Consider the following 16,146-nt stretch of genomic DNA (forward strand, 5'->3'; position numbering starts at 1 on the left):
TAGGCTATAGAATCTTAGTTATGTACAATTATGATGTACTCACTAAGAAACTACAGTAATGATGTTAATTTCATTTAACATATAAGAAGTTCTCATAGGTTATCAGGCATCATACGAATTCTATCATGCAATTCTTGAAGATCCCTAGCCTATTACTAGCATGCAGTTATATCATAAACATCATAAACAAATAACAATCTGGGTAAATTGGGGTATACTTTCTTTTTCCAGTTGATCGTACACATCTCATCCTTCCTTGGTTACTTTTGAAAACAATTTTTTGAAAAAATCATTTTGAAAATTCTAACAGATCCTTAGTTTGAGTCTGGATTCACACGAATGATCATTTAATTCTCTAAAACCAGGGCTCTAATACCAACTTGTAACATCCCATAATCACAATAAAAATTTTCCAATTTTAATTAAAGAGAAATCATTGTTTTCAATTAACCCAAGTCATAAAAATCCAAGATCAAGTACAATGTTCCAAAATCAACGTATCATAACATCTCCAAAACATATCACCAAAGGATGTCTACGATCACGCCTTTGCTTTCCCCAATCATCTGAAGTACCTGAAACATAAAACTTAAACTGTAAGCAAAAGCTTAGTGAGTTCCCCCAAAGTACCACACACAACCAAGACAGATAACAACATGCATAAATGAGCCTTCAGCCTGACTGGACCATCTCATAGAGACTACAACCTATCTTGACCGCTCACTGGGCCTTCGGCCTGACTGGACCACCTCGTAAACTTTCAATCTATCTAGACCACCCCGAGTATCTTGGCCTTCACCATAAAGCAGGATTGCCTCAACCCAACGACCATTACATATCAACATATACAATAATAACCAATAACACAATTAATCATACAGATCTACCAATCTAACGCATACTCAGTGAACACATATAATCATACAGATCTACCAATCAAACACATACTCAGCATAACATCAATCCAATATACCATGATACATAATCCAGTGGGCCAGCATTGGTGCCTTCGAACCATAAGTACAATGAGGAAAACTCACCTTATAGGTCACCTATATAACAAACAGTGACCTATACTCAAACTTCAGCTCAAAATACCCAAAATGCCCCTAAGTCAAACTTGGTCAAAGTCAATGATCAATGGTTAAAGTCAAAGTCAACTCCATCTAGTCGTCACGCCGTGTCGATCCTTGGTCATGTCGTGGCTGCTAGTCGACAGTACAGACGGGTCTCGACCCAATCGCCACGCCATGGCAACCTAAGCCACGCCGTGGGGAATGGTCTGGATAACTTAAACCATTAAGTCATTTGTCCCCAACCCCAAGAGCTCCAATGCTCAGACCTGGTCCTTCGCATGGTCTTGATGGATAAAGTTTCCTACTTTATTCCTCAAGACCCCTCAATAAGTCAAGATCCCAAACCTTAACTCTTAAGGACACTTAATGCATGAAGACTCTCATTAAGCACCCAATCCTTAGAGTTACACCTCCAAAGTTTCCAGAATGACTTCATACTCCTAATAAACCCTAAAGATCATGGTTTTATGGATATACACGTCCACTACATGTCCTATCCATTTTAAGTTAAAAACTAGGGTTTAATGACCAAAACTACATGCATGACACTAAAACTCATTCATAATTTAGATCTAAGACATCAATTATTTTGTTTGACCTGGAAATTCATAAAGTTGCAAACTTTATGAGATCCCACCACTCAAATCCATCAAGACATGAAGAAAAGGGACAAAATCAAGAGATCTAGTAACATGGCAAGGAAAAGCTTGGTTCTTGGACACTCACCAAGGTGTAGGATATGTGTTTGCTGAAGAAAAAGATCTTTCCAAGTAACTACTATACCAAGGGCTTCATTCTCCTTCGAAAATCACCAAAACGCACCAAGCATGAGCTCAAACTTCAATGGAGGCTAGGGTTAGCGTTTCTAAGTTTGAGAGGGAGATGGAGACTGAATGATCATGAAACCCTAGCCTTAATGTTCTTTATATTGGGCCCAAAGCCCGAAATTAGGGTTTTTCACTAAAAACTCATGCCACACTGTGGCACCTAAGGCCACGCCGTGGCGGGCCATTTAAATCCCGCGGTCCAAAACATCCCGCCACTCCGTGTTGATGCTTCATCATGTTGTGGCCACCCAATTTAAAGTTAATACATAAAAATTTTGATTCATACCTAGAACAGATGTTACAATCGTCAACATACAATGACATAGGCAAACATAATCTTGTATCAAACGAGTCTATGTAATTATCAAATACAAGGCTACTCTATCCGAAATATAACTCATACTTCAAATCTTGGATAATATTCATCAGGTGTGTGGATGGATTGTGTCTCGAATCCCGAAGCCTTCATCGAACAAGAACAAGTAGAGAAACTCTCTACACAATCCTCGGCCCGATTCGTACCATCTATTGATGTGTTATAAAACAAGGCTTTAAAATTTATACCATAACTATTCAACTCAGCTAAAACATAACAGGTAGTATACTTAGTCATGAAGTAGTAAAGTAGAGTAAGTAAGAGTTTATCACAGGGAATGGTATTCTAATTAAGAAAATAATGCTAAAAGTTAACCTAAAGAAACAAACTTTAATGGGGGGTTTTTATCTGATTTTTAAAGTTCAGAAAAACTTAATTTAAGCAATCACTAAAACAAAACTTTAAACAAAGGCAACAACTAGAAACGGGATTAGATCAAGATTTAAAAGATACTTGGGTTTAGCTTCGAATCCCCCTTTTCCTATGGTTAATTTCAAGACAATGGATTAATTCCGTTGGTTACCGAATTAAAGATTACTAGTTATCTTGGTCCGATTAGCTAGCGTATATCAATTTATGAACTTTAACTACAATGATCATGCAAATTAAGAACATCTAACTGATTTTAAGATATATATTTGGACTATGAATGACTAGATCTAAGAATTATCTATATATGATCAAGATAAACAATCAAACACATTTTATGATGTAATAATGCCCTCTAACATACTTAAAACAACTAACTTTACCACATATACTAGAATTTGTTTAATCACTAGGTCTAGAAATTTAATGATCATAAACAATTAGGTAATATGTAAACAATGGTAATATGTGAACAACTAAATATTTCATATTTAGTTAAAACAACTTCATTTTTGGAAAGCATACAAATATTTCATATTTTTACCCTAAATATGCTTTCCATATTTGACATGAAGCTCTTAAGTTTTTCAAAATTTATCTATTTTGTCTTAAAACTAACAAAATTTACCAAAATAAAAAGTTTTATGTCAAAAGCCCTTCAATTTTATACCAATTTACCATACGGACTCCCTAAACCATCTCAGCCGGATCAAGAATATTCATAAACTCGGAACCAAACAGCCCATCATGAACAAAATACCCCTCAGGCCTCAGATACATAGAGCAATTCAAATTCACGAATGCGTGTTTGTGTGTGTGATTGTTGAATGAATATGGTCAGAATTTTAGCAATGGCGTCCTCCACAATCCGTCCTTTCTCATCAATGGCATCATCTCCATTCGGTGCAACTTTTTCAGCCTTCAATTCATCTCGGAGGTTTAATTCGTTCGATTTGACCAGAGGTATGAAAGCGCATAGCCTTCCATTCAATTGGATTCGAGATTCTGATGCGTTTTTTTGTAGTTTCTAAGATGCATTTATTGAGGTTGGGTTCCTATTTGGAATTTTAGAATATATTATTCCTTGTTTTTTGCATTGTCGGGAGTTTGGGAGCATGGAATTTAAGGTTCAGGCTTTGTAACTAAGAGCATCCACATCGCCTCTTGCAATCTCCTTTCAAAGTACATGTAGACTTCGTTTGCAAGCCAACTAAGCATATGTCTTTCAGCAGATGAAAGGCTTGCAAATCATAAATGGGACCCATCATCTTTATATAATACTATTTAGATATTACATCCTTATTTTTATTAACATTCTAATTAATCAATTTCCTTTACATTATTTTAAGCACGATAGGTTCGATCATCAAATATTGTTTTCAACATTATTTTTTTATAGACTAATGGTCAAGTTCGTTATTATTTGATGAGTATTTATTTTAATAATTGTTTTTATTTAGATTACACATGGTCATTACTTATACTATTTTATTATTGAATTAATATTAAAGTAAATATCTTATAAAAAAATAAAGTAGTTATTGATGTGGCAGTGGAGACCATATTTGAAAGAAGGTTGTTATTGCACTGATGTAGAGGTAATTATAAATTCTGATGTGTCACGTTTGAAAGACTAGTTGTATTGCACTGATGTGGATGGTCTAAGCTTCATTTATTTCACGTCGATTCTAGTTTCAAGATGTTGATTTTGGCACCTGTAAAGAAATTTATACTTTTAGCCTATAATCAAATTCAACATGATTAGGATCTGGATGATGATCATACATTAATCGACTACTAATCAATATCAACATTCAAAAGCAATATAACACAAGCATAATCGAAAACTAATCATCCTCATAAATCATGATTATATCAAAATAACCTCATCAATCATCATCCTAGAAAACTAAATCTGTAGCTTTGTATGTTTATCCAGTGGAAATGCAGTCACAAACTTTCGGTTATAATAAATCGTGTAAGTTAATAAGACGTGAAGGAAACGTAATCTCAACTAAAACAGTCAGTAACATGTCCCAAGGAAGCACGATAAGTAGCAAAGAAAGTGCCTTGGAATGGGTCAAACGTGACAACAGAAGAATGCTCCATGTTGTTTATCATGTTGGTGATATTGATAGAACAATAAAGTAAGTTTTTTTAATTCCCATTTATGTTGGTTCTTTTAGTGTCAATTCTGTAATTTAATCAAAATGTGGGGTCAGGTTCTATAGAGAATGCCTGGGGATGAAACTGTTAAGGAAGCGAGACAACACCGAGGAGAGATATACAAATGCATTTCTTGGATATGGCCCAGAAGATTCGCACTTTGTCATTGAACTCACTTACAGTAAGCCATCCTAAAAAACTTACAATAAGACAAACTTTCTAGGGTTTTTTTAGGATTAGGAAGGGCATTTTCGTCTTTTATGTAAACCAAAGATTCATAGTACTCATTGTCCCACCTTTTTGGGTGGAACAATTTTTTAACCATCCTGATTTGTTATATGTCTTGTGTAAAAAATGGGCCTAAGACTAATTATACGATAAGGGCAATGCTTATGCACAGGTCTTTTTCCAAAATAAAAAAAGTTTACATATGCTCAGGCTGCATTTGTTATATGTGACATGACATAACAAAACATAATATGTCATGACTTAACACAAAAATGGCATGATAAGACAAAACATAATATAACTAAGAAGGCCAGGAGTGGATAAGCTTTGTAGGATTATTTTTAATGATACGGATGAGGAGGGCATTTATGTCTTTTGTGTAAACAAGAGATCAGGAGTAAGTCCTTGCCCCACCTTTTTGGGTGAGATAAACAAATGACAGTTTTCTTCTCATTGACATTATTCCCCCGTCAATTGCAGCACAACGAGTTCAGTTTCTGTTATGTTATGTCATGTCATATTTAACTGATTTGTGGTTATTAACAGATAGCCATAGGGACAGATGATGTTTATAAATCTGCAGAAGCAGTTAAAGTTTTTGGCGGGAAAATTACAAGAGAACCTGGACCTTTGCCTGATATAGACACCAAAATCACAGCATGTTTGGATCCTGATGGTTGGAAAACGGTAAAAAAAATTACCGAATTTAACAGTGTACACACTATAATTTAATTAAATAAATTGGTTTGATAAATTATTTTCATTATATTGCAGGTTCTTGTTGATAATGTTGATTTTCTGAAAGAGCTATAATGATGCTCGAGTACTTTAAAAAAATAAAAATAAAAATAAAAATCTACATGATATAGCTTCATATAAGGTCATAAAACAGGTCATCGAGGAGTTGCACATTTGAGTGTGTATCAACCTCAATTTTGTAGATGAGAAAATAGTGGTTGTTGCAGCAAGCATTATATTAATTTATATTTTAAAAAACAAGCTTAAGCATGAAAGTGTTTTTTGTAAAGGAAGTGTTTAGTATAAAGGTTTTGTAAAACAATTTTGTTGTAAGGCGTAAATAATCAACCAATTTTGTTGTAAGCGGACTCGAACCGAGCCCCAAAGTGTCATTACTCCAACTAGATGGTTTGATATAATTACTTGTAATTGTTGTATAGTTTTAGATTTTTGGGTTAATTGCAAGAAAGACCTAACATTTTAGTATTTTCTTTTTTTCAATTTAGGAGTAGGGTACCTTTTCGGTTTGGCTAATTCAGCTCATTTTTAGATTAAGTCATGGTTGTGATTGCCTACAGGACATGCCACATCAGCATTTATTAGTTGTTTTTTAACAAAAGACATGACGTTTTGTTTTCAAAAAAAAAAAAAACCTGTCTATTTGATATTTTTCGGGTTTAAACATAGTTGCCATGTAAAGATTATTACCGTTACATTTCTGTTATTACTCCTAATCATAGTTAGTTTAGTAGTTTGGATAATCAGTTAACTTAATCATAGTTGTTAATCTGTTAGGTGTATGTTAGCTAGATGTGTATATAATAAGCTGTAATATAAAAGTTTCTGTATATGTAAGAAAGTCAACAGAATGAATACAAAAAGATTCTTTCTTCATTTCTTTCTCTGTTAATATGGTATCAGAGAATTTTTTTTTGCTTCCGCATCCCTGATTTCAATCTTTATTCTTGATTGTTCCTTTTTCATGATCTTTGATTGATTCCTTCCCTTTGATTGTTTTCTGTTTGATTGATTCAATCAATCCGTTCTATTTGTGTTCTTCATTAAGATCGTTCTTTTGATTTTCTCGATCTTTTGTTTCTGTCAAAATGTTTGGAGAAAGTTCTCAAAACTCAAATGTTTCTTCAGATGATCCGTACTTTTTACATCACTCGGATAATTCTGGCACTCTTCTTGTCAATCAACAGCTTACTGGAGAAAATTATGCGTCGTGGTCTCGGTCTATGACAATTGCCCTTTCAGTCAAGAACAAACTTGATTTTGTTACCGGAGATCTTCCTCAACCTCCGGCCACTGATGTAATCCGTTTCAAGGCCTGGAATCGCAACAACAATATTGTAATTTCCTGGATCCTAAATTCTATATCTAAAGAAATTTCTTCTTCAGTGATTTACCTAAAAACTGCTTCTGCAATTTGGAATGAACTCAAAGAAAGGTTTCAATAGAGCAATGGACCTCACATATTTCAACTTAAGCGTGATTTGATGAATACAGTTCAAGGACAAGATTCTGTGAGTACGTATTTTACTAGGCTCAAAGTTCTTTGGGAGGAATTATCCAATTTTGATACTCATTGTACATGTGGTTTATGTACATGTGGAGGGGCAAAAGAAATTGAACACACTATGATGTTTCTTATGGGTCTAAATGATTCATATGCCCAAATTCGAGGGCAAATACTTCTCATGGATCCTATACCTGTAGTTAATCGGATTTTTTCCTTGGTTATTCAAGAAGAAAGACAACGTGAAATTGGAAATAATCAATCTATGAACACTCCAATGGCTTGTAATGTTCAGAGTTTCAATAACAATTTGAACAATTCAAGAAATCGAGTTTCCAACAATAATTTCAACAAAGGTTCTAACAAGAACTCATCAATGTGTTCTCATTGCAAGCGTTCATGACACACTGTTGATAAGTGTTACAAACTGCATGGATTTCCACCGGGATATCGTTTCAATCAGAACTCAAATTCAAATAGTTCATGTGTGAATGCTGTTTCTGCTGCTACAGAGGGTCAGTCTTCCTGTAATGATACAAGTTCTCCTGTTACAAATCTTACCAATGAACAATGCCAACAACTTATTGCTATGCTTACTGGTCAATTGGCTTCAGTGAATTCTGTTTCACATGATCATATGACCACTTCAGGTAATCACTATGTTCTGACTCTCTCTTCTAGCCATTACAATTCCAATATATGGATACTAGATACCGGAGCAACTAGGCATATTTGCAATGATAAAAATATGTTTCATGATCTGGTAGATATCTCACATACTCGTGTTCGTTTACCAAACCAAATGGTTATTCAAGTTGAATGCATGGGAAAAGTTAACATAAATGAACATATCATTCTCACCGATGTTCTTTATGTGCCACAGTTTGAGTTAAATTTAGTATCAATTTCTCAATTGGCTAAATTCAAAATTGTTAAGGCAAAGTTTTATCATGATTATGCTATTTTGAAGCAGATACACACCAAGAGAATGATTGGCAATGCTAGAGTACATGCTGAACTTTATGTGCTTGAAGATATGCGTATAAGAGCACAAGCACAAGTGAATGTGAATGCAGTTTCAGCTGATTGTTGGCATCAACGGTTTGGACATCCTTCAAATGAGAAGTTGCAATCTATTAGTAGTATCACTGTTTCAAATAAAGATTTGAATAAAAGTGTATGTTCTATTTGTCCTTTAGCCAAACAGAAACGTTTACCTTTTCAGTCTTTCAACAATATTGCAAATGAACCTTTTGAGTTGATACACTGTGATGTATGGGGGCCTTATCATGTAAAGGATTATAAGGGATATCAATATTTTGCAACTATTGTTGATGATTGCACTAGATTTACATGGGTATACATGATGAAGCACAAATCTGATGTTCAAAGTATAATTCCACGTTTCTTTGCTATGATTGAAACGCAATTTAACACCAAAATTAAGGGTTTTCGGTCTGATAATGCAAAGGAATTGGCTTTTACTGAGTTTTTCAATCAAAAAGGAGTATTGCATCAATTCTCTTGTGTTCAACGTCCAGAACAAAATTCAGTGGTCGAACGAAAGCACCAACATATATTAAATGTTGCTAGGACATTATTCTTTCAGTCAAATATTCCCACAACATATTGGTCTGAATGTATTTTATGTGCTACATTCCTTATCAATCGTATTCCTTCACATGCTCTTGATAATTTGTCCCCTTTTCAGAAACTGTATGAGTATCCACCAGATTATTCACGATTTCGGAGTTTTGGATGTTTAGCTTTTGCTTCAACACTTCTCAGTCACAGGGACAAATTTACTGCACGTGCCAGATGTTGTATTTTTATTGGTTATCCAATTGGAATGAAGGCATATAAAATGATGGATGTTGAGACAAAAGAAATATTCATATCTCGTGATGTTGTGTTTCATGAACATATTTTTCCTTTTAAACATTCCATATATAACCATCAGTCAGACCCTTTTCATTCAATGGTCATACCTTGCTCACAAGATGATACTTTTATTTCTGACCCTTTACCTGATTCATCTGTTACAGTTGCTAATACAGATCCCATTCCCATTGTCAATGAAGATCATTCAGTTGGAAATCAAAGACCTCAAAGAAATAGAACCCGTCCAACTTATTTACAAGATTATCATTGTGGTCTAGTAAACAATGTGACCATTGATACTAATGCAAAATACCCTTTATCTTCTGTTCTTTCTTATTCCAAACTTTCACCTAAATACCAAGCATTCACTCTTGCTATTTCAGCTGAGTCTGAACCACAATCCTATTCTGAAGCATCTAAATCCAAAGAGTGGCAATTAGCTATGCAAGAAGAATTGAAGGCTCTCGAAGCAAATAACACTTGGACGATAGTACCCTTACCTCCTGATAGAAAGGCTTTGGGTTCTAAATGGGTGTATAAAATCAAAAGACGTTCTGATGGTACTGTTGAGAGATACAAGGCACGCCTTGTTGCCAAGGGTTTCAATCAACAAGAAGGTATCGATTTTCTGGATACTTATTCCCCTGTCGCTAAACTTGTTACTGTCAAATTACTGCTTGCTTTAGCTGCTCAACGTTCTTGGCCTCTTATTCAATTGGACGTGAATAATGCTTTCTTGAATGGGTCTTTGGATGAAGAGGTTTACATGAAATTACCCCAAGGATATAGTTGTCATTTTGTCTCTTCAAATGGTAAACCATTTGTCTGCAAACTGGAGAAATCTTTATATGGCTTGAGGCAGGCATCTCGTCAATGGTATGCCACCTTTTCTTCATTTTTACTTTCTCAAGGATTCACACAATCGAAAGCTGATTACTCATTGTTTTATAAGGGCAAAGGATCGTCATATGTAGCTCTGTTAGTATACGTGGATGATATTGTGTTAACAGGTGCTTCTCTTCATGAAATTGATTCTATTAAACAATCTTTAAGCAACAAGTTTAAGCTTAAGGATTTGGGAAAGTTACAACATTTCTTGGGTCTTGAAATTGCCAGATCAACAGATGGCATTTATATTTCGCAACGACAATATATTCTTAATCTCCTAGAAGAAACTGGCATGTTAGCTGCCAAACCAGTCCATTATCCAATGGATCCTGCATGTAAAGCATCAAATTTCAATGGGACACCCTTATTGGATCCTTCTCAATATAGACGTTTAATTGGACGGTTAATGTATTTAACCATAACACGACCAGACATTACCTATGCAGTAAATAGGTTAAGTCAATTTGTTACAGATCCAAGATTACCTCATCTTCAAGCTGCTAATCATTTGCTCAAGTTCCTCAAACTCAATTCTGGTCAAGGATTGTTTTTGTCTTCTAAACCTTCTTTAAAGATTACAGCTTTTTCTGATTCCGATTGGGCAGGATGTCCGGATACTAGAAGATCTATTTCTGGTTTTTGTGTTTTTCTAGGAGACTCCATGATTTCTTGGAAATCAAAGAAACAATCCATTGTTTCTAGATCATCCACCGAAGTTGAGTACCGAGCCATTGCTATTGCTACAACTGAGATTATTTGGCTTCATCATTTGCTGAGCAATTTTGACATTCACACTCATAAACCTACTTTGATTTTTTGTGATAATGAATCAGCAATCAAGCTTGCATCCAATCCAACCTTTCATGAACGCACGAAGCATATCGAAATCGATTGTCACTTCATTCGAGATAAGATTTTAGATAATACAATCAAGCTCATGCCCATACGCACAACACACCAATTAGCTGACATTTTTACTAAACCATTACCCCGACATAAGATGATTCCTATAATGGCCAAGATGGCTTTGAAAAACATTTTCCAAAGTCCATCTTGAGGGGGGGTATTACCGTTACATTTCTGTTATTACTCCTAATCATAGTTAGTTTAGTAGTTTGGATAATCAGTTAACTTAATCATAGTTGTTAATCTGTTAGGTGTATGTTAGCTAGATGTGCGTATAATAAGCTGTAATATAAAAGTTTTTGTATATGTAAGAAAGTCAACATAATGAATACAAAAAGATTCTTTCTTCATTTCTTTCTCTGTTAATAAAGATGTTAGTATTAATTACAAGAAAGACCTAACATTGCACCTATAGAGGTGCTCGTTAGCACCTCTAACATTGCATATGCTTCCTAGTTCCTATATACAATACATAAACATATGAATGATCAAACTCTTGACATGCATTACGAGACTTAGACCAATGAAATCCCATGTACGACTCACTTGTTTTTTCCAACACAAACATTTAATATATACACAACTAGACTAATACTTCAACGTCAAAGTTTTGAACCGACCACGGTTATAACACATATACTTTGAAAGTTTTGGACATTTTACATGGTTTTCCTCGTTAATTAATACATAACACTAATACTCCATGTCCTTTTATCCCACACGTTTCAAAGTAAAACTACCCAAAATGATGTTTGTTCCAACTTATATTACAAACATAAGGAAAAAACTTACAAAAATGACTTACAAGTTTTTGGGTATTACAACCCAAAAACACTTTAGAGATAGTTTGATTTGATCTAGTAAATAAATTCTTGAAGAAAAATTACTCTGTTTATCTTATACAAAGCAAATGCATACACAAGATGCAAAATATTCGTTGAAGATCGATTTTCGAACACAAAAACTTACATATTTTTTAACTCGAAGATAGAGGATCAAAATGGGAAACGGTATCATCATGCCACCCATAATTATGGGTGAAAAGTACTTTTAGGACGAAAGGTGTACTCACCTTTCACGACTCACTTTTTTAGTGTTACGTCAACTTTCCACTCACTCGCAGTTTACTCATCAAAAGACAGTAAATTGTCACCTTTCATTACCTTTTATTTTTATTTTTTTAAAAACAAAAAATTTATTTAATTTTAAGCTTTATAATTCAAAAAATAAATATAATTCCTTAAAAATGATTAATAAACATAAAACATAATTAAAATAGAAATACTTCATTACTTAAAATAAAAAGTACATAAAAAAAAGGGTAAGGTTTGGCTTTGGGTTTGAGATTGACTGAGTGGTGTTTGGCTTTGGAGATGATTTGGGGAAAGTTGATTGGGAAAAACGACAAAATTTTTTAAACATATTGGGACTAACATTTGGTACTTGTATTGTCTAACATTTTGATATTGAAATTGTGGAGAAGATTGAATAGGGCATCAAGTTGGGGATGGATCGAATGGAAGAATGTTTCGAGTTGGGGTACTTGAACTCGAAACATTGGTTTTTCTTCTATCGGATTTTGGGGTTGGATTGTTAGGATTGTTGGGGTTCATTTTTTTTTAAAGAAATAGAGAGGAAATTATAGAAGAATATGTGATTTTGAAGGTGAAAGAAGTGTGGTGAGTTGTAAAAAGGTATATATATGTATATATATATATATATATATATATATATATATATATATATATATATATATATATATATATATGTTGTAACATTGCATTTCAGGTTTTTTCCCTTTTAACCATTCATTATAAATTCTTTTCATTTTGGTCCCTAGCCGAGTACGCTGGGCGTACTGGCTCGATGGTTGGAATCGCCCACGTACGCTGGCGTACGTGGGAGTACGTTGGGCGTACTCTTATCAGGGCAAACCCTAATTTTTAGGGTTTGTGCCATAGTTAATCAACTTATGTTGCTTTGGGAGCTTCTTATAGCCAACCTCCATTTCTCCAAACCCTAAGAACGAAAACCTAGCCCCCATTTTCGTGTTTGTGAGCCATTGTGTGGTTTTGTGGTGTTTTTGGGTCTCTTGAAGGAAGTGAAGTTTAGTGGTGAAGCTTTGGTGGACTTGGAGCTTAAAGATCCAGAATCTTGATCAACTTTGCAAGTTATTTGAGGTATAAAGATCCTAACTTGGATCATTACGATAGATCTAGTTTGGGGATTTATTTGTGCATTTTTGGGTCTTTTACGCCATGCTTGGGAGTATGGATTACTCCAGAAGCTTGGGATGATAGATATTGGGTTTTCTGAGGTCCCTTGTTCATAAAAATAATAGTTTGATGGGTTTAACTCAACCATGCTAGGTTGATGTTCTTCTTAGTGGAGTTAAAATGCTAGATTTGGACTTTGGGGTGTTTTTAATCATGCGAAGGCTTAAAGTCTATGACTTTAACGTTCATTTAGACCTGGATCTGAAATTTGGATGTTGGAATGCAAGTATTAAGCATTTAAGGAAAAAGTGCTTAACAGGTGCGTACGTTGGGCGTACTCAAGAGTACGTTGCGCATACATGCCCGTGTTCGCGACCATGCATGCAACCTAGTATGTCAGGCGTACGTCTGGTATGTGCAGCGTACTAGAATTGGTTTGGGCCTTTGCGATTTTGGGCCATTTTCGGACTAGTAGAGTTTGGGCCTTGTTAGGCCATCAGCCCTTTTGGCTTTAGGCATTGTTGGGCTCTGGGCCTTCTAGTTTTTGGGCCCGTATTGGTTTTTGGGAATCTTTTAGAGCTTTGGGCCATATTGGGCTTTTTGGTGCTATTGGATTGTGCCTCAGATTTTGGGCCAAATAAGGAATGGTTAAAATGGTATTTTACCCTGAGTGTTGGAGAATTGAACTAGGATTCCAATTATGGGTTGTGGATCGATTATTTATTGGGTATTATTTGATGGTGTTAGCACGGGGATTTTCCAGATCAGCAGTCCGAGCTTTTATCAGAGATATTCAGCAGCTTGAGGTGAGTTTCCTCACTGTGCTTGGCAGGTCGAAGGCACCAATGCCGGCCTATGATTTATTATGATTAGGAAGCTAGCTATTTGTGTGACTCTTACATGTATGTTATGTGATATCTATATCGGGCGGGGTCCGATGCCAGGCTGTCCCTGATGAATGTATTGTATGTGTCTGTATGAATGTCGGGATGGGGCCGGCGCCAGGCGAGACCTGATGAATGTGATGAGGTGGGGCCCATCTCATATTATTGACAGATCTTTTCCGAGCAGGGCTCGATGCCAGGTGGGGCCCGATGGGTGTTGGGCATGTCCTATTGTATGTTTGATATGTATGGTATGAGGTATCTTAAGGAACTCACTAAGATTCGTGCTTACGATTCTCAGTTTATGTTTCAGGTAATTCCGGATCAAAGCGGAAGAGCTCGGGATGATCGCATCGCACACACCATATTGTTCCGCATTTTATTTGACTCTGATGTATTTGGATGATTATTGACATACTTTGATTTCATTATGGTTTTATGAAAACATTTTGGATGCTGGTTTTATTATTATAAAAATAAAATTTTTGGTCTGAAATTTTGGGACGTTACAAGTTGGTACGAGAGCCTTGGTTTGAGGATTCAGGCATACTCTCGGGGTTTGTCTGAAGTCAAACTGAGGAGTTGGTAGATTTTTTTCATAAAAGAATGTTTTATGATAATATTTTTCCAACGAAAGAAAGGGGTGTGGTGCATGCAATCAACCGAGCTCCAGTAAGTTTTTCTAAAATACCCATACATGTTTTATGCTATTCTTTGAATTGTGAACCTGTGAATTGAATGCTAGATTAGGGCTAAGGATCTACTCAGGATTGCATGATAGAATGCTATGAGAGATGCCTTTGTATTCCTACTGTATAAGCTTGTATACTTGCATGATAGTACTAATCAGCCAGTGATAGGATCACTTGATTAGGTTATTCTTGTTTCCGATTACTCGATGCTCGAATGCTGCTTGCTTTGTGATTTTAGGATTTCTCATTAACTTCAGCTAACTAGTGAGTGAATATTCTAAATTACATATTAGTGAGACTAAATAATTTTAGAAGGTTAGGTGTTAACTTTATTGTGCAGCTCTTGTTTAAGTCCAACTGTTGTAGTGTGAGAGCTTTCATTCGAAGAATTATCTTGTATCGGTGATATGTAATTGTATTCGTGAGCTAGTTAGAGGGTGTTAGGGAAGTTCCTTCTGCAGCTGATGACGGAGATTAGTATGGGGCTTGCCCTAGGAAAACCTAGGAAGAGATTCCGTGTTGGGAGCATTGTCTTGTTAAGGGTAGTATGTATAGATAGAGGAGTAACTTGGAGGATTCGAGGCAATCGTTGAGAAAAGTACGGATATATGTGAAAGGAAGTTTGAGCCCGTACTACTGGAAGCAGAGGATTCATACTCAAGTCAAGGAATGCCACGATGATACCAGGAATCTTGTAGAGTATGGGACCCCTCAATGTTTACATATATATATATATATATATATATATATATATATATATATATATATATATATATATATATATATATATGTGTGTGTGTGTGTATGTGTGTGTGTTCTGATGTTTTGAATGGTCTATTTTCAGTATGGTGGTCACTCAAGGAGGATCTAGTAGTGGTTCTGGTACTGGTGAGTGTTCAGGTTCGGGCTCTGGAGCCGGACATTTGTACGATCAGACGTGGGAGTTCATTTTGTCGGAGATTACCCGCAGTATTCTTGAGCAGACTCATGTGATATTCGGAACGGTAAAGGAGGGTATCATGGAGATTTTGGATGAGCATTTCGACTCTTTTCGTTTTGAGATGGTGGCGATGATGGAACTCGCACTTTGACTTTCTGTGAATTTCCGGCATGTGCAGCCCCGAAGTTCTTCGCGAAGAAGGACCTAATTGCGAGCAGGCGTTGGTTGGCGGACGCTGGGAATACCTTCCGATCTAGTCTTGGTCCTGAGGAGGCGATGTTCCGACTTGCACCTTGTCTTCTGAAAGACAGAGCTCAAGACTGGTGTGAGGAGGTTGGACATGCCTTGGGAGGCGAGGCGATTACGTCATGACTCGGGAGGATTTTGTGATAAGGTTTCGGGCTGACATCACACCTGTGATTGAGGTCCAGATGTTG

General features: G+C 35.7%; 1 protein-coding gene across 1 annotated transcript; it reads left to right on the forward strand.

Annotated features, from left to right (window-relative positions):
- The first annotated feature begins 3,499 nt into the window (after nt 1-3,499).
- On the forward strand, nt 3,500-5,855 carry LOC145113738 (putative lactoylglutathione lyase, chloroplastic). Its single transcript, XM_079049791.1, has 5 exons — nt 3,500-3,611; nt 4,588-4,795; nt 4,871-4,976; nt 5,589-5,729; nt 5,817-5,855. The coding sequence occupies exons 1-5, from the start codon at nt 3,500-3,502 to the stop codon at nt 5,853-5,855; spliced, it is 606 nt and encodes a 201-aa protein (XP_078905917.1).
- The last annotated feature ends 10,291 nt before the right edge of the window (nt 5,856-16,146 follow it).

This window comes from Lactuca virosa, chromosome 5 (genome assembly GCF_052849685.1).
Source record: "Lactuca virosa cultivar CGN04683 chromosome 5, Lactuca_virosa_CGN04683_v6, whole genome shotgun sequence".
NCBI lineage: Eukaryota > Viridiplantae > Streptophyta > Magnoliopsida > Asterales > Asteraceae > Lactuca > Lactuca virosa.

Bases quoted from the DNA above. Each gene is read 5' to 3' on its own strand.
- LOC145113738 (XM_079049791.1), top strand. From the start codon at position 3,500: ATGGCGTCCTCCACAATCCGTCCTTTCTCATCAATGGCATCATCTCCA. The intron at 3,612-4,587 runs GTATGAAAGCGC...ATGTTTATCCAG, and splicing joins TTCGTTCGATTTGACCAGAG to TGGAAATGCAGTCACAAACT. The intron at 5,730-5,816 runs GTAAAAAAAATT...ATTATATTGCAG, and splicing joins ATCCTGATGGTTGGAAAACG to GTTCTTGTTGATAATGTTGA.